Source organism: Prunus persica, chromosome G5 (genome assembly GCF_000346465.2).
Source record: "Prunus persica cultivar Lovell chromosome G5, Prunus_persica_NCBIv2, whole genome shotgun sequence".
Lineage (NCBI taxonomy): Eukaryota > Viridiplantae > Streptophyta > Magnoliopsida > Rosales > Rosaceae > Prunus > Prunus persica.
The window spans coordinates 16,019,879-16,044,429 of record NC_034013.1 but is presented as its reverse complement, the minus strand read 5'-3'; the positions used below and the strand labels follow the sequence as shown (position 1 = coordinate 16,044,429).

Here is a 24,551-nt window from a genome sequence, read left to right as displayed (position 1 = left end):
AACCCTACACCGGTTACTAGAACGAACGAAAAAAAAAAAAAAAAAAAAAGCCCTTGGGAATTTCCACTTACCATATGAAAAGGACAGAGCTTGATTTTGTAAAACCCACAATTCTACAATTTTGAGAGGAGCTAAGGAGAGAGCTTGAGGGAGTTTTGAGCTGTGAATGAGGGAGGTACTGTTCTCAAAACAGAAACAAAAAAAGTGGCGGGAGGGGGCATAAATTTAGTTTGTACAGGTGTTAAAATCTCATTGGATTGCGAGGCCATGTCAGCATCTGGCCTGGCACCCCAAATTACATCTGTTTGAGGCAAGTTTTCTCCAGATTAGACTGTAGTCTCTTCTGGGAGAGAAACTTCCCCTCGTTCCTCGTCTGGTCCAATTCACTTTAACAAATCAATCAGAGAGGGAGGGGGAGAGAGAGATGAGTTCTTCTTCACCTTCTTCTTCTTCGCCTCACCGTTCTCGTGGTGGTGGTGATAATGGTACCAGTAGCAAGGGCAAGGGTGAAGATAGACCACGCTTCTTCGATTCAAAAGCAAAGAGCAATTGCTGGGCAAAGGCTGATGTAGTGCCAGGTCGACACCCTGAGAGGTGGCGCAAAGACGCTGCTGGTAACGTTGTCTGTAAGCGCTTCTGCAACTGCCAGGGCTGCCTCTGCTTCGAGTACGATCACATAGTTCCCTTCTCCAAAGGTCCTAACTTTTCTCTTTTTCGACTGAATTGTTTCCTTTTCTTTCTGGGAAGTTTCAATCTTTTGATCCTTTTTGATGATTTGTGAACTGAGTGTTTTCGTTTTTAGCGTTTTGATTGCATATACTAGTTGCTTGAGCTCAATTTCGATATTGGTGTTTGTGTTTTGCTTCTGAACTAGTGCAATCATATCGCGTTTTGTTTTCGAATTTTACTTGCCCTCTGTATTTGTTCAATTCTATTCTTGGTGCTGAGTAATGGTGGGAAAGAAACAATACACAGAACTAAAAGTTTTGAACTTTTTTCTCCAATGGTTGCTGTGTGGCATCCTAAGTAACAATACAGGACTTCGGTGACTTATTATAAATTATAATATAATGTAATTTACTTTGATTTAGACTTTTTGGGTTTTTCAAAACCTTGGCGTTATGGAGGCAAAAAATTTCAAAATTAGTTCTTTACTCAGTTCACCAAATAAACAAAGAGGAGCCTTGATTTGTCAACCAATTTGGTGTTTGAGTTCATTGAGATTTGGGATTTTGTTGTAGGTGGTGAATCCACAGAAGACAATTGTCAGATTCTTCAAACAAGAGTGAACAGATTCAAATCAGACAAAGACCAGATTGACAAGACTCAATTGAAAGGTTACTCTTGTGATGTCAAGTTTACAGGTCTGATTTCCATGTTCTCTTGTTCACTATTAATATTAGATTCTACGTTCTGTTCTGTTTATCTTATACTTTCCATGTTCTGGTTATTGGGTTGAGGAAAATAGTTTTGGTCTTTGAATTGTAAACACCATTTCATTCTCATGGTTTGTATCTATTGCTTCTAGGGGGAACATTACTTAAATATTTTCAAGTAAAGAGTGCATATGACTTTCAGTCCAAACAAAAAAATAAAGTTCACACGACTAATTTATTATGTCATTGGTTTCTACTGTCCATGTCTATGGTCAAAGTTTAGAAGGCGCTTCGTGAATCTACGTGATGTTACTTAACTGTAGAAGTTTAGTTCTGATGCTCCTTTATTCCATTGATAACTATTTCAAATATCATCCCAAAAGCATTCATCACGATTTTGAACTGTTTTTTTGGTCTATGGTAGTGTTTGTCATGGTATTTGGGATTTATGTCTCAATACGTCCAATGCTTTGTAAATGTTCTATTCAGGTAATTGTTCCCAATGGAGATGCGCTAAGAGTATTGTGGGTTAGATTTCTGGGGACAGAATGAAGGGTTGACTTTGGTTAGCTTGGTCTTTGTTGAGTTGCACCTAAACTTACCGGTTTTCCATATTGAGACTGATATTAAGTTGGAAGTACAAATTTACTAAGGTTCTGGTATCTAGTATGCATTTTAATTAGTTGTGAAAAAGTTCTGAGCTTTATATCCAGAAGACACTAACTTATGATCAATTATCTAAACAGAATGGAGCATATTTCTTTACTCAGGAATGGGGATGTACATTGTCTAACTTGTATTCAATGTGAAAACTGCACAGTGTAGATTAAGCTATACCTTCACTTAGAACTTGTTTCTGATAGCAAAATGTTCGCTTGAAAATTCATAACTACTTTCTGCCATTATTCTCATAACAACCCTTTTCCCTGATCCTTCCTTATATCCTTGAATCCTTCTTGCTTGTTCCTGAGAAATTTCAGATCTTGCAAGAGTCTAAAGTCTTTAATTACTACTTGCTATTGAACATTGATGTCATCATAGTCATACGTTTTAGAAATAATCATCCAAACTTCTGATAGCCTGTCTGCTTGAGTCAACATAAATGTGATTTGCTTGGTTGAAATAAAAAACAAAAAACAAATGTAGGCACTAGCCTTGGACACGTTCTCGTTCCTGTAGCAGCTATTAGAACTGGTGAGACATGCATCTCAGAATCATGTATCTCGTTTAACTTGCAGATAAGGAGCTTGACATAATTGAAATGGCCGTGTACGGTGATGTGATTCGGCCAGGAAACCAGTGCCGATGCAGAACTGTAGCCGAGATGCTTGGCCAGTACAAGTCAAAAGACAAAACGGCTGCTTGCAAGTTACCGTAGATGAGGGCCTTTAGCAAGCAAGACTAGATTCTGAATTCTTTTTCAAAAAACTACAGTGAACCATCTGTTGAATTTATGACTCTGCACATAAATTTGGGCCATCTTGATAAATGGTCTCATTAGAAGCATGAATCAAATCTTAACTTCCTTGTGCTATCATGGCCATTGGCCTAACATTTGAAATCACACCCCTAACAAAGCGGGGCCATTATGAAATGCAGGTAAACAGTTTTCTTATCCTGCCTAACAAATTAATAAAGTTTCTCATTATCTTTTCTCTTAGACGAGGTTGTAGCTAGCACTTGTTAAGATCTAACCATATATTATACATGATTCATGATACACCGTCAAACTCAAATCATTGTAGGTTGCACCAAAATCAACAAAGAATAGGAACACTGTAGCTAGAGGTCTATTTTTCTGCTACTGCAAATTGACATGATGTATGTATACTATTACTAGTGTTAATTATAACAATGATAACCCCTAACTGTTCTGCTGGCAAACATTATAGTCCCAAACTAGAACCATTATATGTATATATATATATATATATATATATATATTTGTATATGTGGTTTCTTGTGGAAGGCAAGGGTGGCTTATCATTCACATAAGCACCGCAAACTGCACGAAATCTAGGTTATGGGAGAATCTCTATGCATGCATGTAGACATAAGAAGAAAAAGATATATGATCTGTTCTTCTTTCTTCTTTTTTCTTTTTGGAGGAGTGTTCCTTCCCACCAGATCTTCTCCTGTCTCAAAAAATAATAACAAATGAAACCCACCCCACACCACCCGCCCACCGCCCACCCAAAAGAGATATGTTGTTTTGTTTTTCTTGTGACTTGTTCTTGCAAGTATGTTATTCTATTTTTTTTTCACTTACATTTCATTTTTTGTTATAATAAAAAATATTAAAAAAATAAAAAATATATATAAGTTGACAAAAAGAGATCGAAAAAATCATCGTTAATTATTAATCCTAATATTTGTTGACTTTAATGAGTGAAGTCGTTGGACTAAATGGTCTTTGGCAGTGACACACATGCAACTAGACCTACCTTCAAACTACCCCATCATCAATCCCAATATTCGATTTGGTTTGTAATTGCACAGTTTTATTATGTCATCTATTCGTAAACAAGCTTTCATTCATAGACAAAATGAAGTCTCTTGTGAAATTAGGTCATCCCAAATCAACTTAGTCAAATGCATTCCTTGGTTGGTGGTCAATGTTATAATATATATATATATATAAACAAATAAATATCATGCCAAGTTTTTATATTTATATATATTTTTCTTGTGCATAAGTAAGTGGTAGCTAATGATCTTGATTGGATAATGGGAGGCAGCAATCATAACTTAAGGTAGTAGTGCTGTGGTAACTGGCATGCACACATCATAAATATCATTTCTTAATTTCTTAATTAATTCAACTAAGATGGATTAATTATTATAATCCAATGCATGGTCCAAGGTGCAGCATCACACTCAGCTGAAAATGAAAGATAACCTAAACCAGTAAGTAATATTCACATTATAAATAATTAATGTTATTTGTATATGTCATATGCAAGTACAATCGAAGCTTCATAAAATTGCGTATTTTTCTTGTATATTTTATTACCAAATCAATGAATTTCTTAACCCTAAAATAAAATAATCAGAGGATTAGCCCTTAACCCTAACATAAAATATATTTGTTCATAACTTCATACCTGTCATTAGTTCACATACTCACTTTCTCAGACATGATTGAATACACTAGCTTTTCAGCTAACTACTTTTGACATTCATCATCAATGGCATGGCCCCAAAATATCATTTGAAAGTGTGAAACCCCACTATTCATTTATTTTCTACACTACCAAATTAATTACAAATATAAGATAATTAATTTCTTCATTAAGGTGGGCAGTGCAAGTGCACCAAACCAACTTGAGCAAAACTAAGTTTAGCATAGAGATGCTTGTTGTCCCATTATTTTAATGGACCCCATCAAACTCAACATTTGTGGGCCATGGGACTTATGAAGGAGAAGGCCAGATGAGAAAATGTCAGAACTTAGAAATGGGAAATGGGCAAAAGAAAGGACCCTGAACAGAACACATCAAAGGAGAAGGAAAATGTCTTTTTTCCTTTTTCTCCTTTTACCCTTTTTAGGTTTCCTTTTCTTCTTTAATCAACTCCCTCTTTGCCTTGTGCCTATCAACAATCCCTGCTCCTACTCAAACGCTAAGCTTGAAACAGACTTTTGAAAATCAAATTTGTTTTTTGAAAACACAGAAATAAAAGTCTGAAAAACTCAAACCCATTACATAATGCATACCATCTTAGTCAACAAGGCAACAACTACCCATGAGTTCATGACCCATGACTCTTGACCCAACTGCTAAATTTTCTAATTGGGGCCACTTGTATTGCCTTGCCAGTCTATTTCCTTCATGCAGTGCCCTTCTGTTCTGTAGGGTAGTCGTAGTCTCATTAACAGAGAAGCAGAAGTTTCAATGGAAACAAAAACAGAGAATAAAAGAGTTGCAATGCAAACAAAACAAAACAAAACAAATTCTTTTTTTTTTTTTTGAAACAAAACAAATTCTTATGAATGAAGCATTCTCATTTTGTTTTCAAAAAGCAAAGAAAACAACCACTTTTATATTTTTTTTAAAAACCAAATAAAAAAGACAACCTTTGGCACCACGAGAGGGGCTCATATAACTTTCCGTTGATTTCGGTCGTTTTTATGCTGCATGAAGAAGCCGCGCATTAAAAATCCTATATTCACCATCTCCCGCGATTGCCGCACAAAATAGAAATTAGATTTAAAAGAGCGAAAAACTGAAGGGAAAAGAAAAGAAGAAGAAAAAGTTAAGAGAGAGAAAGCGAAGCGAGTGAAAGAAGAATGAATCATTGAGATAACAAACAAACATTCTATCTTTGGATTGTTTGTATAAAACCCATATCTGTTTGCTCCTCAATTCCAGCTCTGCAATTTCCATTTTTTGATGTTTTGAGAGCTAACAAACTGCAACCCAGCAAACTCGGGTTGGTTGCTCCGGACTTCCGACCCCGAGCTCAGCTGACAGTTTCCCGATCCGGGTCGACCCAAAGTTTGGCGGGTGTGCCGTAAATGGTTATTGGGTAGAAGGCCGGCGATGGGTTGCGTGAGCTCGAAGCAAGCAGTGTCGGTGACGCCTGCGTTCGACCACTCGGGCGCGTTCAGGGACAATGTGGGGAATTCGGGTAGAAGTCGGGTCGGGTTGGGGGAGGTGGAGAAGAAGAGTAAGAAGGGCGCTGAGTTGAGTGGGAGCGAGTTGGGTGAGTCGGGAAGAGCGAGTTCAAATGGTGGCTGCGGTGGTAATTATCATAAGAGTAACAATAGTTATTGCGAGTCTTTGAGTTTCAGATTGAGTAATCTGCAGAAGTATGTGGAGGGTGAGCAGGTGGCCGCCGGCTGGCCGGCTTGGCTCAGCGCCGTCGCCGGCGAAGCCATTCAAGGTTGGGTCCCACTCCGCGCCGATGCCTATGAGAAATTAGAGAAGGTTCTTTCTCTTTCTCACTCATGTTATTAAGTTCTGTATGCGAAGTTTTGAGTTTTTGTGTGATGGATATTAATTTAATTTGCTTGGTTTCTCATTCCTGTTCAAAAAAGTTTTGGCTTTTACAGAAATGTTGAAGATTAACGTTAAAATTCAATCTAGTGTAACATTCCCATTAGTCATATTTTAACCTTTTAAAAAAAAGTTGGCAATTTTGTCGAGAAAATTAAGCTATTTTCAACAGGGTGATCTTGCACTTAACTTTTCCTCTTCTATAAAAGATAAAAACTTTAAGCATTTACTTGCTTGAAATTGGTGGCATGCATCAGAGTAAGCTTTTTAAAAAAAACCTTTTTCAGATTGTTTGGAATTTTCATGAAACAGTATCTGGTTTTGTTCACATTAAAATGGGATGCTTCAAATCCAAACGGGTGTTTTTTGGACTGTCTTCTCTGCTGTCTAAACTTTTAGTACATAACTGTACTAAATCAATTTTTCTGCCCAGACTGTGTGTTCTTATTCAATTACAACTCTTTATACAGATTGGACAGGGTACGTACAGTAGTGTGTTCCGAGCACGGGACCTCGAAACTGGGAAGATAGTCGCCTTGAAGAAGGTGCGGTTTGACAATTTTGAGCCAGAAAGCGTCAGGTTTATGGCACGAGAAATCTTGATTCTTAGAAGGCTCGACCATCCAAATGTCATTAAACTGGAGGGCTTAATTACTTCCCGATTATCATGTAGCATATACCTTGTGTTCGAGTACATGGAACATGACATTACGGGACTCTTGTCTAATCCTGACATCAAGTTCAGTGAGGCACAGGTTTGCTTGCCTTGCCCTTGTGAATAATTGTTCTCATTCATAGCCTTTTCTTTTGTGCTGTTCTACTTCAGGTTTAGTCATCTATCTTGTTATCCACTTTCATGCTAAAATGGGTGATGTTGGTTTTATTTTGTAGATTAAATGTTACTTGAAGCAGCTGTTATCTGGACTTGAGCATTGTCACTCGCGGGGTGTAATGCATCGGGACATAAAAGGATCAAATCTACTGGTGAGCAACGATGGAATTTTGAAGGTGGCGGATTTTGGATTGGCAAACTTCTGTAATTCTGGGCAGAGGCAACCCCTAACCAGTCGTGTTGTCACTCTATGGTATCGTCCTCCTGAACTTTTGCTTGGATCGACGGATTATGGAGCTTCTATAGATCTTTGGAGTGTTGGCTGTGCATTTGCAGAGCTACTAATTGGGAAACCTGTTCTTCAAGGGAGGACTGAGGTGATTAACTAATCAGAATACATGGCTTTTCATTATCATTTTTAGTCCTTATGTCTGACTGATGTATACCAATGGAAGCACATACAAAATCTCAATGAGAAAGTGAAAACAACTTATTTTTTTGCCTCTAGCCATTATAATTACATTAGATTTAGAGGCACATTTCACTGAGATATTTGGTGGATTGGCTTTCATAATGAAACTCAAGGGTACAGGAAAATGATTGAAAATAAACTACAAACTGTTCAGCTGGCGTGAGCTCTTTAAAGGATGTGTATTATGCATATGAAGAGACCTCCATTAGTTTCGTTGGTAAAATAGTCTACATGTTTCTCAACACAGCAGTCCGAAGGCAAAGTCCTCCATTGTAATTGTGCCTGCATAATTAGAGGAATTAAAGATATGTTTTTCATAACAAGTGTATAAACATATGAGAACAAACATGTGACTTAGCATGGGATAGATTAGTAAATTTCTGTTATGTATGTCTTTTGAGGAATGCAAAAGAATTGTTTTTTGTCATACTTTGCTTTGACTTCTCCAGATCAAGTTCTTATAGACATTTTCCACTTGCAGGTTGAACAATTACACAAGATTTTCAAGCTTTGTGGCTCCCCACCAGATGATTACTGGAAAAAGTCCAAACTTCCTCATGCAACTCTATTTAAGCCACAACAACCTTATGATAGTTCTCTGCGGCAGACCTTTAAAGATTTACCTACAACCACTTTGAACCTACTAGAGACTCTTCTTTCTGTAGAACCACACAAGCGTGGGACTGCCTCCTCTGCTCTTGCATCCGAGGTAACTATGCAAAATAATGTAATATTTCATTTTTTATACTTGCAGAAAACTACATATAAGAGAATGTGCTTCATTAATTCATTGCTAAATCATATGGTTCTGAAGTCCTTTTCCCCTTAGTGCACTGTGCTTCTTATTCTTGGTGCCCTAAATGGAGTATGTATGCACAAAAATTTACCTTAAGCATCGATTCTCATCGTTCATTATCTCCTAATACAATATTCTTTATTACCATTTTCAGTATTTTAAAATGAAGCCTTATGCATGTGATCCATCAAGCTTGCCAATATACCCACCTAGCAAAGAGATTGATGCGAAAAATCGAGAGGAGGCAAAGAGGTGAGGATTCACGTTCGCTTGTATGAGAAAATTTTGTTTAGTTCCTCACCAGAATACGAAAATTGATACTTACTTTGCCACAAAATTTTCAGAAAAAAGATTGGAGGGCGAGTTCGTGGATCCGAAACAAGAAAGCAAACAAGAAAATCACTTGGATGTAGTAAATTAGCACCAGCAGAGGTCTCTCTCTCTCTCTCTCTCTCCCTCTCTCTTCGTGTATGTTGTTTGTGGATATACATGTTCTAAGGTTAGCTTTGGAAGGTTCTTAACGGTCATCTCAACCTTGTCTTGCAGGACTTAGCAGTCCAGTCTCAAGTTTCATATAAAATCAATGCTAATAATGGAAATATTCTCAAGGAAGAAAATGCTATCACAGGCAGGGAGTTGCCAAAGCCATCAGCTGGTAAAGTAGAAGAGTCTTCGCATGTAAAGAATGCATCTCAAGGAGACATTCCCTTCTCTGGTCCGTTAGAGGTTTCTACATCAAGTGGTTTTGCATGGGCAAAAAGGCGAAAAGATGATGCTTCCATAAGATCACATACTCGGTCTATTTCAAGAGGACACATTTTTAATGCAATAGAACCTCCGATCGCAGTGCATACAAGAAATAACTTTGACTCAAGAAGGCATGAAAATGGGGAGCTCAAGTACAGGGTGCGCACTGACTCTAGAGGGCATGATTCATACGAGATAGCAAAGCTCGCAATGATGAAACAATGGGGCAAGCTTGAGCACCCAGATTCCTTTGATGCTTCGGATGGGTACCACTCGCAGGAATTATCATTGGCACTTTATCAGAGAGAGGAAATGGCAGCTAAAAGTGATCTGGTAAGTTTGTACGATGTAAGAATTTAGATACATTACTAATTTGTCGAAGACTAATGTAATGTATCATGATAACTGAATCACAATCCTGGTTTTCTGACTTTTGACTTATGGCATCATTTTTGAAATATTGATAACCATTAATTTTTCTGGTGGGGAAATTTCTTCTGAGTCCCATTCAAGATGGCAGATTTGCACATCTATTATATTCAGCAAGTTCATTTAATTTTCGTGTGACAACTGGGCATGGCCTAAGAGTTTAAGATGGTTGAAAAGTTGGTTGAATTGAACACAAAGGAAAACAAGTACCCTCAATATGTATAATCACCTAGCTTATTTAGCCTCATTAATATTGGTTTTGTGACAGGGTTTTCAACTTCAAGATCAAGGAGACAAGGTTGAGTTTTCCGGACCATTGTTGTCTCAACCATATAGAGTTGATGAACTTTTAGAAAGACATGAGCGCCACATCAGAAGGACGACCCGGAACTCATGGTTCCATAGAGGTACAAGACAAATACTATGAATATTATGTATATCTTCTATAAGTGTTTTCCCACAGACTCTGGCTTGGAAAGAAATTAGTTTTTGTTTAAAAATTGAAGTCAGAATACTATGGTTAATGGTTATTCTTAGTTTGTACTTTATTTGACCAAGATAGTTCTTAAGCAGAGGTTTAAAGTGCACCTTAATGATATTTCTAATGGCCTTTGTGTGGCTAAAGATTGTTACTTCTGAATTGCAGGTAAGAAGCAAGGGAAGTAATTGACTGATAGGCCGCGTTTGAGTAAATTAGAAAGAGAACTGGTCTCGACAACGAAACAGATAATACAAGAGTTCAGGTTGGGAGCTGGCATTTCCAACTAGGCTGCCATATCAACTATTTGAGAAAGTGAAAATCTCCACCACAAACTCAGTGACAAAAGAGACGTAAACTACATTTCCACTTAAGGTTATTTGGAAGAGGTGGAAAAGAATGGTAGAGTGATGGGTTCTCTTCTTAGAATAACATCTGTTTTCTCCCTTATTCAAAACTTTTTGTTTGCCTAATTAGTTCCTTGTTTCAAATTTTTATTTTTATTTTCCGTTAAAGTCCCATTGGGCAAATGTATAGATTAGTGATTATGGTTTCTGAGGAAAAGCCTTGTATAGTTTCTTGTTTCGCAGGCTAAGGCATTATTCCTTATAGCTTTGGTTCTTCTGAACTTCTTAAAATTTCAGAAGAGTCTTGAAATTTTTTTTAGAAAAATAGCAAAAAAGGAAAGATTCTATAGCCCATGCAAGATGATCTTTCTTCCTCATAAACTCTATTCACAGACTGCATATATAAACGTTAGATAAGCTTGATCAATCATCACAGAGAACACTCTGAGCCTCAAAATCTGAAACCCTCAAGGTCAGATCAAATAACTCATCTCAGGGCTGAAATCATTGCAGAGATATAACATTCAGAGGCCCAACATCTGAAAGCCTCAAGCTCAGGTCAAATAACTCAGCTCAGGGCTCAGTCTCTGAACCAAAATCACAAGCATTACATGTCCATCATAGCTAAAGCCAAAACATATCTTCTGCTAAATATCCAAAACCTTGATATGAATGTATGTTTCTGCAACTGATAGCAACCACAACCTTAGCTGCAATGCAACTACAACTTTGGGAGCTTTGTCTTGGACTCTCATGTCAAAGAATCATATGGTCATTTCACTTGTAGACAAATTCAGGTAAAACCAGCAGGAAGAAGATGCAAACTCTGTTCATAGCTAGATTTAAATTCCATTCAAATCATGATATAACCACACAGCATCAGCAACTAATAGAATCAGAACAAATACAAGACAACATTAACTATCTAAAATCTTATCTACTAGGCTCTTGTGGATAGAGCAAATAGATTGGTGCAAATCAGAGCATGGGTATTTTAGTAAAAATGGAGGGCTCCAGCCTCCATCATCTCAATGTAAAGGGGTACATGAAAAGGAACCAATGGGCCAATGTGTCACTGCCATTGCCACATACAAAAGACTTATATAGTGCAGTAAAATTAATAATTTAATCTGAAATTATGCACCAGCAAACAGAGCTTTTCCTTTTGAGATTAAAGTAAAGACCATTTTCATAGTGTGGGCCCTCCATGTTGATTAAAACAGAGTTAAGGAAGCAATTGGTATTTACTGTTACCATGATTACCCTAACAAACACATGATGGTGAAGCTGGGTGAAGGTTCTGTTTTTCATAAAACTTCACATTTGGAAGATGAGATCTCGCTTTCATAATCTTCTTCCCCAATTGAAAATATTCTCTCAAATTATGCTGGGCTGCACATGGCATGCATGGAGTGGCTGCAATCATTTCATCGACCCCGCTTGAGATGATGATTGCAATCTCACCGTTCATGCTGTTGACTTTTTTGCTTAATCACTTCACTTGCATTGCATGCAAGGCACGTGGGTTTAGATCTCCTTGACCCTGTGGGCCTAGCTCTGACCCAACATGTGCCTCTGATTTCTGCAATGACCGTGTTCCTTTGATTACAATTTACAAGGAATTTTATAGAGATCAACAAAATAACAACTTCAAATACTCAATGGTATTGTATTCTTAACTAAACCAATCCCGTGCCTTTGATTCTCTGAGGATTTTGCTTCCTTTCTTATCCCCTAATAAGCTAGTGGAAGACACGTGTGATGCACGTGACATGGAAACATCAAGTTCCCTTTTTTATTTTTAATTCGGATAAAGAGTAGGGAGCACATCCGTCCTAACCGACTTGACTAAACCTATGTCTGCAAAATTAGAAAATTTTGAATAATATGTTCAAGAAATGATACTCTAAATTACTATAACATACACAAATACTATATTGGTCAACAAGTCTAACTTACGTATACTTTAATTACATTCAATATAAAAATAAAAAATATATGTAAACGAGAATAATGAGATTTCCTTGTATAGAGAGAGAACAATGTATTTTATTTAAATGTAAATAATAATGTGTTAAATAAAAGCAGCTCTATGCTCAAATTTGGGTCACTAATCAACCATTACATGTATATACTTATACCTTAATCACTACGCATGGATGAACAAACGAAAATATAATTCTTGTCCTAAATTTAATCATTCTCTATTTTTGTTGTCAACTATACACAACTTGAATTTTATTAGTATTCTATAGGTATTGGACCAACAAATCATTAGTGACAAATTGTCATTAGTGACAACAACGAAGCTAAAATTGATTAGGCAGTGACTACCAAACTAATCAATAATTTTAATTGATTATGTGATAATATAATGTGTTGTACAAAATTACTATCTAATAAAGAGAGATTGCTTGCCCAGCACAATTAAGAATTAACTGTCACCGTCCATTACTTGGACTGGATGAAAGTATGTAAATGGACGGCACTGATTGGTGCCTTAAGAAAAACCCAAGAGATGACCTTTCACACCAAGCCAACAGACGGCCCAGCGTTTGACCTAAAAACAAAAAGAAACGGCCCAAACTTGGAGGGACCAATCCTTTGAGGGTAATTATTCAGTACTTTCCAGACCGCATCAGTAGGTGGTCTGGTCTGCACCACCTGATGTGAAGCTTGTTTGAAATTCCATATTTATCCGATTCGTGATTGGTTTATACCAATGCCAGTTGGTGGTCCACAACACAGCTAAGCTAAGCTTGTCCAATGTTTGACTTTCACTAGACGGATACACGTGAGATCAATCACGTGGTTCCAGTTGCTAGACGACAGCGATTGGCCCTTCAAAGCTGTCGTATTGTCGAGAAAGAGCAAAAGGCGTTTCGGGAAACGTACAATTTGAAGAAACGAAAGAACCGTTTTGATGAAACAAGTGCCGTCAGATCGTGTGACGTGTCAAAAGCATATGGCACCCAGAGAGAGAGCAGAGAGTAGCGCACTGCGCACACAACAATTTTTAGGTATGGGGATTGGGAATTGCTACACTACGACATGACGTTCCTTCTATCGTACCCCACGCTTCCTCAGAAAGCTGAAAACATTGGGATTTTAATCTTTGGAAAACCTTGCACTGTAAATCTGACAAAATATACGAATAATAATGAAGAAAAAAGAATCTTTCACTTATTAATTAATTATAAATTCGTATACGCATGTAAATTAATAGTCTCACGTTTGAATCTTCATGATATATTGATGTGTAAATTAGTAGTCTCGAGATTGAACCTCCATGACAGTGTGTGTGAAAAAATTTTCCTTCTCTTTTCTAACTCTCGATAGCGAAATAAATTTGGACAGGATGATAATATTTCAGACACAAACAGAAGCCTAAAAAGAGAAAAAATTAATTTACGTATTTTTAACTTAACAGTTTACACTGTTCCATTTTTACCAAGACCCAAGAAAGAAACGTAATCTTTTTCAGACAGTAACAGTTGTCTTTAATCTTTGTTTAACTTTGTAACTAATCAATTTATTAATTAATTTTCCAGTGTCGTATTTGCCACGTAGGGTCGGTGCCCGACCCATCTTCGCACCCAAACAACAGCAAAAACAAAAAAAAAAAGAGAAGAAAATTAAGAAAAACAAAAGAAAAGAAAGCGAGAGTTGCAGACACACACAGGTGCCAAGGACAAGGAGACGGGTCTGATAATTTTCTCCTTTTCAGTCCACTACGCTTCTCTCTCTCTCTCTCTCTCTCTCTCTCTCTCTAAATTCCTACGGTTTTCTAATTCCCTCTCTCGTATTTGCTTTCTCTTCCCAAAACCCCTCCACTCTCACTTCTTCTTGGAAATTCAATTTCCCCTTTTTGTTCTATCTTCCCATTTTCCTCAATTGGCGAATTCTTTTGCATTTCGGGAAACGCCGGAAAGGTTGGTTCGTTCGGGTCAGGTTTGGGCCGTTGTAGAACCGGATAAGGACGAGATCTGGCTAAATCTATTTCTTGGGTTCGAAATTGTGATCCAATCGGTGCTTCAGTGAATTACCGTTTTGGATCCGATCGGGGGAGAAACAGCGCCATCAGATGGCGCTGTTCAGACGATTATTTTATCGGAAGCCGCCGGATCGGCTTCTCGAGATCTCCGAACGGGTGTATGGTACGTCACCCTTTCGTCTCTCATTGATAATTTTGCGAAATTCTGGTTTTTTTGTGTGCTCAATTGTTGAAGTTTCGTGTGGTTTCGGGGCAATGCGATTGAATTTGCGTCAAATTGAGATGTTTTTTTTTGGGGTTCTTGCTGTAATGCATTATGCTCGGTGCACATTTTGTTGTAGAATTATCCTCATTATTTGTGCGCACATGTTGTTTTTGTGTAAGTATTGAACAAATGATGGGAAGTAGTTCCGTGCTTTGCTTGAATTGTACAATTGATACTTTGATATGGTAAAACTAGCTGAGGCAGAGCTGTAGAGTTACAAGAAAAGTTGAGGAGATTGAATTTCACTGCTTCTGTTAGTGAGTCACTCTGAAACTGTATTCTTTTCATATTGGCTTTATTGCGCTCGTGATCATGTGCCTGGTGTTGAAATGGAGCTCAATTGAGAAAGAAAGATTTTAGTTCTCCTTCTTGGTCTAAACCTTTTGTGGGTTGTGAGAAATGTAGAAAGGTTTCGTCATGTGACATTACCGTCTTTTGAGAAATTAAGATATTCTTCTCTCTGTAATTTCTTCAACATGGTTTTTCTTTAAAAACTGATAAATTTGTTTGGTTAAATTGTATATCATTGCTTTATGATGGTGGAAGTTTATGCATTTTTTGTACTCTTTTCTGTTTCGACGCTCTTATGTGGATTTTATTTCTTTAGCAATTCTCTTAGTTGAATATTGTGATACATTAGTGTTAATGGGATTGATTGTTACTTCCTTTTCCTCTTTATATGCAGTTTTTGATTGCTGCTTCTCCACCGATGTCTTGGAAGAAGATGAGTACAAAGTATACTTGGGTGGCATTGTAGCACAATTACAAGACTACTTTCCAGATGCTTCTTTTATGGTGTTTAACTTTAGAGAAGGGGAGAGGCGGAGCCAAATTTCAGACGTGCTGTCTCAGTATGACATGACAGTTATGGATTACCCTCGGCAATATGAGGGTTGCCCACTGTTGCCACTAGAGATGATTCATCACTTCCTTCGATCAAGTGAAAGTTGGTTGTCATTGGAGGGGCAACAGAATGTGCTGTTGATGCACTGTGAAAGAGGAGGATGGCCTGTCCTTGCGTTTATGCTTGCAGGTCTTCTGCTATACCGTAAGCAATACAATGGGGAGCAGAAGACTCTTGAAATGGTTTACAAGCAAGCTCCTAGGGAACTTCTCCATCTTTTGTCTCCCTTAAACCCACAGCCTTCGCAGCTGAGATATCTTCAATACATTTCACGAAGAAATTTGGGATCTGACTGGCCTCCATCAGATACACCTTTACTTTTGGATTGTCTGATACTTAGAAACCTTCCACTTTTTGATGACGGAAAAGGTTGCAGGCCTTTCATACGTGTTTATGGTCAAGACCCTTCCACACCGGCTAACAGAACTTCTAAGCTTCTCTTTTCAACTTTAAAGAATGAAAAGAATACCCACCTCTATGTACAGGTAATGTCTACTTCATGCAACAAAAACTGATGAATAAGATAATTTTTTTTTTTAAGCGTTCTTATGAATCCTAATCGCAGGCAGAGTGTGTGCTGGTAAAAATTGATATTCGTTGCCGTGTTCGAGGGGATGTGGTTCTTGAATGCATCCACCTGGATGAAGATCTCGTTCGGGAGGAGATGATGCTCAGGGTTATGTTCCACACAACATTTGTACGGTCAAATATATTGATGCTTGGCCGTGATGATATTGATATTCTTTGGGATGCCAAGGATCAGTTCTCAAAGGACTTCAGAGCAGAGGTATGTTATTGTTTTTTTTATGTTGGTGTCCTTTTCTGAAGCTGTAGGAGTTGAATGCATACTGAAATCTGCATCAGGTACTTTTTCTGGACGCTGATGCTGTTGTGCCTAATCTCACCACAGTTGTGGCAAGTGAAGATGGAAATGAGACAGGGAGTGCTTCACCTGAGGAATTTTTTGAGGTGGAAGAGATCTTTAGCAATGTAATGGATGCACAGGAAGTGAAGGTGGACTTCCACAGGTCCATGACTCACAACAATACTCTTAAAGATATAGATCAGAAAGAAGTCTGGAAGGAGGATTTAGATCCTCATGCATTCCTAGACTGTACGTCAGATGATGGGAAACACAAAAAGGACAGAAAGGCGGATTCTAATATTGATGCGGTGAAGGACATTGCTGTTGACGACGTGAAGTACAAGCTGGATGAGGTGGATTCAAATCTTGATGCAGTGAAAGACATTGCTGTGGATGATGGAGATATGAAGTCAAATTCCATCCTGATTGCTGCTGATGTGCAGAATCAGACTGGAACTAAGGAAGTGGTAGAAGAGGTGTGTCGGAAATTGGAAGAGATGGAAGATATAATTAATGAAGAAGACTCGGCTATACAGAAGAGGTTCGAGACCAAGATTTCACAACAAAAAGTGAGTGCTGAGGTCTCTAGACAAAAAGCTGAGAAATTGCAGCCACCTGCTTCTAGGAAACAGCCTTCATTGAACACAAAAGTAGCTGCAGAAACAACTGTAGCAAAACAGAAGACTAAACAACTAGAAACTCAGGGTCCTTCGGCAAAAGTAGCTAAACCAAACGCAGTATCTAGGTGGATTCCCCCTAACAAAGGCTCTTATACTAATTCAATGCATGTTTCATATCCACCATCAAGATATAATAGTGCACCAGCTGCTTTTGCAAGTACTGCTTCCTCAAAAGATACAAATGCAAATGCTAAATTGAAGGCTTCTTCTGGGACTGTAGTTTTGAAGGATGTGGAAAATGAACCTAAACATGGTAAGGTGGATGCTTTGAAGCCTTCAAAGTCTGCACCAGAGACACTTACGGAGACACTTACGGAGACACTCACATCCTGCTTGCCATCAACACTACCACCAATTCAAGAGACAGAGTCTTCCTCTATTATAACAGCACATATTGGCCTACAACAAGTAGTGCCCCCTCCACCTCCGCCTCCACCTCCTCCACCTCCTCCGCCTATGTCTCACATCTCTTCATTGTACACTCACCCTCCTAAGTCTTTGTCACCAGCTATCTCGTTGTCACAGGTAGCTGCAATAGCAACTCCTCCACCTCCTCCTCCTCCTCCACCACCACCTCCACCGCCACCTCTTCTAAGTACAAATTTTGTCTCCTTGAAGGCCCCTTCACCCTCGTCCTCTTTTCTATCTCCTCCCCCACCTCCACCTCCACCTCCACCTCCACCTCCACCTCCACCTCCACCTTTATCTGCTCCGTTATCTAGCAGGCAGAATACTGGTATAGCTTTTCCCCCTGCACCTCCACCTCCCCCTCCCGTGCAATCTGGTGGGCAGAAAAGTGGCACCATATTGCCTTCACAGCCTTCTTCATCTCTTGGAAGGTTGGGTACTCTTCAGCTGCCCGTGTTATGGTGGCAACTTCTCAAAATTCACCACCTCCCCCTCCCCCTCCACCTCCTTATGTTGTAAGTGCAGTGAAACATCTTGGAGTTGAAGTACCTACCCCACCATCACCACCATCGCCGCCGCTGCCACATGCTCGTGTTACTCCACCTCCTCCTCCACCGCCGCCTCCTATGGCTAGAGTATCATCTACTCCACCTCCGCCGCCCCCACCTCCTTTATATGGAGCTCCACCACCACCACCACCTCCAATGCAAGGAGCACCACCCCCTCCACCACCACCTCCTTTACATGGAACTCCACCTCCACCACCCCCACCACCATTTTCAGTACATGGACCACCTCCACCACCACCACCACCTCCAATGCATGGAGCCCCACCTCCACCACCCCCTCCAATGCGTGGAGCCCCACCTCCACCGCCCCCTCCAATGCATGGGGGACCACCTCCACCACCTTCAGGGCATGGTGCACCTCCTCCTCCTCCACCTCCTGGTGGAGGTCGCCCTCCTCCACTGCCTGGAGCACCACCTCCGCCACCACCTCCAGGGGGTCGTGGTCCTGGGCCTCCTGCTCCACCTGGTCCTCCAGGTGGTGCTCCACCACCTCCAGGAGGTCGTGGTCTTGGGCCTCCTGGGAGAGGGCGCGGACGTGGGATTGGGGCTGCTGCCACAGCGCCTCGAAGGTCCTCCTTGAAACCACTACATTGGAGCAAGGTGACAAGGGCGTTGCAAGGAAGCCTGTGGGAAGAACTGCAAAGACATGGAGAGACTCAAACGTAATCCATTTTATTTTCTACTTATCATTGCATTAGTAGGATGTTTTCTATAAAAATAAATTTATGTTGTTGCTTTGAAGGATCATACATGTTCAACACTCACACATTCATTCCTGATCACTAATGTGCTGCTCTTTACTCTAGTGCACCAGAATTTGACGTGTCAGAGATAGAGAGCCTTTTCTCTGCTACAGTTCCAAAACCTGCTGATTCAGGAGGTAAATCTGGTGGGCGCCGCAAGTCTACTGGTTCCAAAACTGAAAAAGTCCACCTGGTAATTTTATATAATTGGTTATTTTGCTGTAAAATCATCGCATCTTCTAAAAGTTATACTAGTGAAAGGTGATTCTTTTGATTGTTCCTTTTTGTGGTTGTTATGAGATTCGATTCTTCTTTACCTGACTTTATTGCCTGTCTTAATTTGAATAATAAAGTGTACAAAGTTTTTTTCCTATAACAAAAGAAAATGTTACTTGCAATGATGAATACATGGAAAAGTATTTTGTATGTGCTAATATAAAGTTTTTCTCCTGGCTATCCATTGTGGCCGCCTTCCTTTTAATGTTTCAGACAAAAAAATCATTGAAATAGTATGGGCAGGAAACTGTAACATGACTTTTCATATATTTTCAACACCTATATATATGTTCTGTTAGATGTAACTATTTGTCGTCCATCCCTCCATGCCCCTGGAGTTTTTTTTTGTATAGTTGCACTCAATATTGATTAGTTGAGTGTGCAACGATGCCGCTTGTTACCTATATTTGTAAAAGCTAAGATTTATTTTGATGAAGTTTCTTTTTTCTTTTTGCAATATAATGTTAGATGCTATTACTTCTCTACTTTCTTACTGTGATTCGCTGTGTACCACATTTTAGATTGACCTGAGAAGGGCAAACAACACTGAAATTATGCTTACAAAAGTTAAGATGCCGCTCTCTGATATGATGGTAAGCTGACACAGTTGAATTTCTTCTTCTTTTTTCCTTGAATTTAATTTTCCATGCTGTGAATATAGATAATTTGCATATCTGATGAATCTTCTTTATTGGCTTTTAATTTCCAAATTTGGAATGCTGATGTAATAATTGAACATTTTTCTTACTTAGCTAATGATGTATTGTTATGCATATTTTCAGGCTGCAGTTTTAGCAATGGATGAGTCAATATTAGATGTTGATCAGGTGGAAAATTTAATCAAATTTTGTCCTACTAAAGAGGAGATGGAACTTCTCAAGGTGTAGCTTCTATTTTATTTAGAATTTGTTTTTACTATTTGTTGGTTATTCTTTAGTCCTTGTACACATTTAAGAGATTTTCGCTTTTGTATTTGCTTTTAAGTATCGCCATCTTCTCATTAATTATATATTTGCTTGGTTGTGATTTCTGTTGTTTAGAATTACACTGGTGACAAGGAGACGCTGGGGAAGTGTGAACAGGTATGCCAAATTCGCAACATTTCATTCTTGACCAGGCCATATTATTTTCTTGAAGTATTTCCCTGGGTAGATTTTTTACTATGATTGAGACCTCTGGCCCTTTCTGTGTCATATACAAAAGCTTTGACTGGGTTTTTTGAATATTTTAAATTATGAAATTATGATTCAACTCTTCTAATGTCCCAATGATCTTGTCCTCCTTGACGTTATAATGTTGGAGAGACAGATGACGTTATGTGCATATTTGATTTTAATTTCTCTTGAATATTTTTACAGCTATAAATAATTGTCAGACATATAAAGTCTATGTACATTTGTTATGTTTCAGTACTTTTTGGAGTTGATGAAAGTGCCTCGGGTGGAGTCAAAGTTGAGAGTATTTTCTTTCAAGATTCAGTTCGGCTCTCAGGTTTGGTAGTATCTGTTTTTTTTTTCCCTGATGTCAGTAAATGTGACCTAAATAATGTCTTCTTTGCATCATTGCCTGATTATTTAACTCTTTTACAGGTTTCGGAATTCAAAAAAAGTTTAAACACAGTAAACTCTGCATGCGAGGAGGTATGTCACTACTAAGAATGAATTGCTTCCTGCAGTTTATAGACACCAGTTTTAACTTGGTAATCGATTACTGCTCAATTAGGTTCGGAACTCTGGCAAGTTGAAGGAAATTATGAAGAGTATTCTTTTTCTGGGGAACACACTGAACCAAGGAACTGCAAGGGGTAAGTTGTAGCGGAAGTGTTTTTATGTTTCTTGACTTAGGGCATAGTAGGAAGGTTCTTTTATATGTTTCTTAAAGTAGATACTTGGGCTATTTTACATCTCCATGAGTAGCATGGTCAATGTTGTAGACTGGGAAGTAGCACTGCCTCAGGTCTCTGAATAGCTTTTAGAAGCTTGTGTGCCATTTGATTTAACCATATGCAATACCTTGGGGAACATTGTGCTGCTGTTTGAAAATTCAGAGCACTGTTGGGTTCGAAGAGAAAGCTTTGATTAATCTTTGCATCACTTTCTTCTATGCATTGTGCTTCTGTTTGGAAGTTCAGAGCACTGTTGGGTTCGAAGAGAAAGATTGATTAATCTTTGCATCACTTTCTTCTATGCATTGGCCAGTAAATAATTCACTTAGGCTTCTACAGTCTATGGTCTATGCCCAACTTTATTCTGAGGCATGTGCTTCACATGCTGGAAATGTGCACAATTTTTTAAGCTGATACCAAGGACTTGATCATGGAATTTTTAGATGGGCCTAGGAATTTATCCTTGACAACCAAGACCGGCAATAGCATCCATTATATTTGAAACCATCTCTTTGCACTTGGCTTAGTTTTATGTTATTTTTCTGATTTTTCTTGCATACTTATTTTTTGTATTACAAAACTGGTTTCACAATAATGCAATAATATTTCCCGAAGTAGCCTTGGTGAAATAAAATGAATTGTCAAATGTTTTATGCAGGTTCTGCTGTTGGGTTCAAATTGGACAGTCTACCGAAGCTCTATGATACGCGTTCCATTAATAGTAAGATGACACTCATGCATTATCTTTGTAAGGTATGTTTCTTAAATTTTTTTGGTTATGCAATGAAACTTATGTTTTGTGGCTCAATGTGAGCTAGTTATATATAAGAAAGAAAATTCATGTAGTAAACTCAGAGCGACTGGATGTATATTATTCTGGATAAAATCCTAGGTACTCTTTAAATATGATATGCCAGGTTAACATTTATGCTCTGTGTGGTGTTGTATTGTTGAGTTGTCAATCAAATTGCTTTCTTGTATTGTTGAGGTGGGCATCTAGTCCAGTATCATTGTAGCTTCTTTTGTGTTTTTTAATACAATATCAGTTCCTTTTCAAAAGAAAAAAGAAAAATTGAATTATGCTGTGTGGCTAGATGATTTAAGTGATGCCAGTTGATTCCCAACCCCAATGGTCTTGTCCAAAAAACCATAAGGAAAGATGTTTTAGTTTCTCCTTGAGATAATAGTATGATTGGAAGCAGGAAAACTATATGCTTTGCTTAGTGTTAAACTGATTGAGAACTGATGAATAAGAGATGATTGCTTGCAAAATTTATGTCTTCCTTGCCATATGTTTATGCATACAAGTTCTCTTTCAGATGGACATATTATCTGTGTTTTGTATAAATGAAAATACTGTTATAATTTGAATCTCAGCTTTGGCTTTCTTGTGTCTTAGACCCTTGCTTCTAAATCACCAGGACTTCTTGATTTTCACCGGGACCTTGTCAGCCTTGAACCTGCAACAAAGGTGCCCATCTGTTTCATTGATTTTAATTCTAAGCATTGTAGTTAGATTTGTATGTGACAGATCTCGCTTCCATGCAGATACAATTGAAGTCTTTAGCAGAAGAAATGCAAGCTATAATCAAGGGGTTAGAAAAGGTCAAACAGGAGCTGGGGGCATCAGAAAATGATGGCCCTGTGTCAGAGGTTTTCCATAAGGTATGTAGTCTTTCTCTTTTTAATGCTTTTAAGGCTTAGTGAATGCCTTTATTTTCTTTGTCTGGTTTCTTTATCGGTGCCCTTAAAAAATTTTTGTTCTTGTTTTCATTGTTGAAATTTCTAGACATTGAAAGAGTTCACTACTGTTGCTGAGACCGAAGTGACATCTGTGACAAACCTATATTCTGTGGTGGTAATATGCGAATTGTGAACCGTCTCCTTTCATCAGTGTTATTTTGTATTTTATGATCATAACTTTATCATTTGATTTTGACGGACAGGGTAGAAATGCAGATGCACTTGCATTATATTTTGGTGAGGATCCTGCCCGCTGTCCATTTGAGCAAGGTTAGTTGTGGATGTGATATTGATTCTTTAGATACTGAAATTAGCAAGAGGCCCAGATGCTGCCTACAATGGTATAAACATTGTAGTACATTCTTGCATTCCCCAAGAGTATATGTTTTGAGTGGGTCCATTATACAGGTCTTTTATTTTCGGTGGGGGAGGGGAGGGGGGTTATATCACTTTACATAGGCTTATTTACTCTTTTCATGTAGTCATTCTGAAGCTGACTGCAAACATATTGAACCCTGTTTTGATGAATGCAGTTACTGCAACTCTCTCAAATTTTGTTAAGTTGTTTCGGAAAGCACACGAAGAGAATGGCAAACAGGCTGAAATGGAGAAGAAGAAAGCAGATAAGGAAGCTGAAATGGAAAAGGCCAAGGGCATTAATCTCACAAAAAAGGCAACAAAATAGGTGAAAATTATAGTTGTTAAGTTGTTTTGGAAAGCACACAAAGGGAATTGCAAACAGGCTGAATTGGAGAAAAAGAAAGCCGATAAGGAAGCTGAAATGGAAAGGCCAAGGGCATTAACCTCACACAAAAAAGTAACACAATAGGTGAAGATTATAGTCATGCTACCACTGCATGGGGAAATTGAGCTCTCCTGCCATACATAAGAGTGTTCGGTTGCAATGTTTCTAACCAGTGGCAAGGTGCATATTGTTTTTAGGACCCTGGTCAGAATCCTTTTCTCAGTACTTGTGCAAAGGAAAGCCCTTCAAGGTTTTGTTTGGATGAGGGGAAGGGGCAACTAGTTGAGTCCTCCGGCATTTGAACTGAATGCATGAAGCTTAACTTATACATGCTTGACAAGATGTTCAATCAGATGAACATGGTCAACTGATCAATCATGTTGGATATCGTACAAAGGGACCAGACCTTGGCTTTCACTCGACAGTTCTATACCATTAATTGAGAAGCAAAGGTTCCCTAGGCAATCTGGTTTCGAATGCCATCATGATGTTGGATCTGGCCCCTCTGGCATCCTTCTGAGAGAGCAAGTTCAGTCTTGATTCAGCCTAGGAAATCTGGTTCTGGCTTTCACCATTCGTTTGGCATAAACTGTACAGCACCAAGGAAGATGCCTTTGGGATTGTAAAGCACACTCCTGCTGTACCATGAAATCGTGTACAAATCACACTAATCCTCTCCTTAGTTTAGAATTCAATTCATTTTCCTGTAACATAACATTTAGTTCCTCTTTCTTTTTCCTCGTTACATCAAAATTTTGGATAGGACCCCGTCATGATAGATGTTGTATAGGTAAATCAGGCTAAGAAAGAGAGTAGAAGACGGGGATTTTTTATTTTTTATTTTTCTGTTAGTGGTAATTGTAAAGTAACTATAGGCTGATTTAGAAACTGCTTGTTTCGTTCTTATGGTTAATTTATGATTGAAGAACGAAGATGCAACTCGTTTCACCAAAAGAAAAAGGAAAACGAATGAAGATGCGAATAATTATTTTCTTTATTA

At 38.5% G+C, this 24,551-nt stretch overlaps 3 protein-coding genes across 3 annotated transcripts; all 3 read left to right on the top strand.

Annotated features, from left to right (window-relative positions):
• LOC18777695 lies at window positions 309-3,036 on the top strand. Its single transcript, XM_007209613.2, has 3 exons — window positions 309-695; window positions 1,242-1,364; window positions 2,615-3,036. The coding sequence occupies exons 1-3, from the start codon at window positions 425-427 to the stop codon at window positions 2,752-2,754; spliced, it is 534 nt and encodes a 177-aa protein (XP_007209675.1). The 5' UTR covers window positions 309-424; the 3' UTR covers window positions 2,755-3,036.
• LOC18777249 (probable serine/threonine-protein kinase At1g54610) lies at window positions 5,420-10,901 on the top strand. Its single transcript, XM_007210824.2, has 9 exons — window positions 5,420-6,304; window positions 6,844-7,128; window positions 7,265-7,582; window positions 8,159-8,386; window positions 8,628-8,725; window positions 8,818-8,905; window positions 9,020-9,553; window positions 9,918-10,056; window positions 10,296-10,901. Exons 1-9 carry the CDS (start codon window positions 5,918-5,920, stop codon window positions 10,313-10,315), a joined length of 2,097 nt encoding a protein of 698 aa, XP_007210886.2. The 5' UTR covers window positions 5,420-5,917; the 3' UTR covers window positions 10,316-10,901.
• On the top strand, window positions 13,855-24,509 carry LOC18776907 (formin-like protein 20). Its single transcript, XM_020563310.1, is given in 18 exon segments — window positions 13,855-14,631; window positions 15,419-16,122; window positions 16,203-16,424; window positions 16,502-18,011; window positions 18,014-18,821; window positions 18,966-19,095; window positions 19,700-19,771; window positions 19,961-20,059; window positions 20,219-20,260; window positions 20,589-20,669; window positions 20,768-20,818; window positions 20,901-20,982; window positions 21,722-21,816; window positions 22,463-22,534; window positions 22,612-22,728; window positions 22,853-22,921; window positions 23,010-23,076; window positions 23,340-24,509. Coding segments are annotated over 18 exon segments (4,446 nt in total). The 5' UTR covers window positions 13,855-14,558; the 3' UTR covers window positions 23,492-24,509.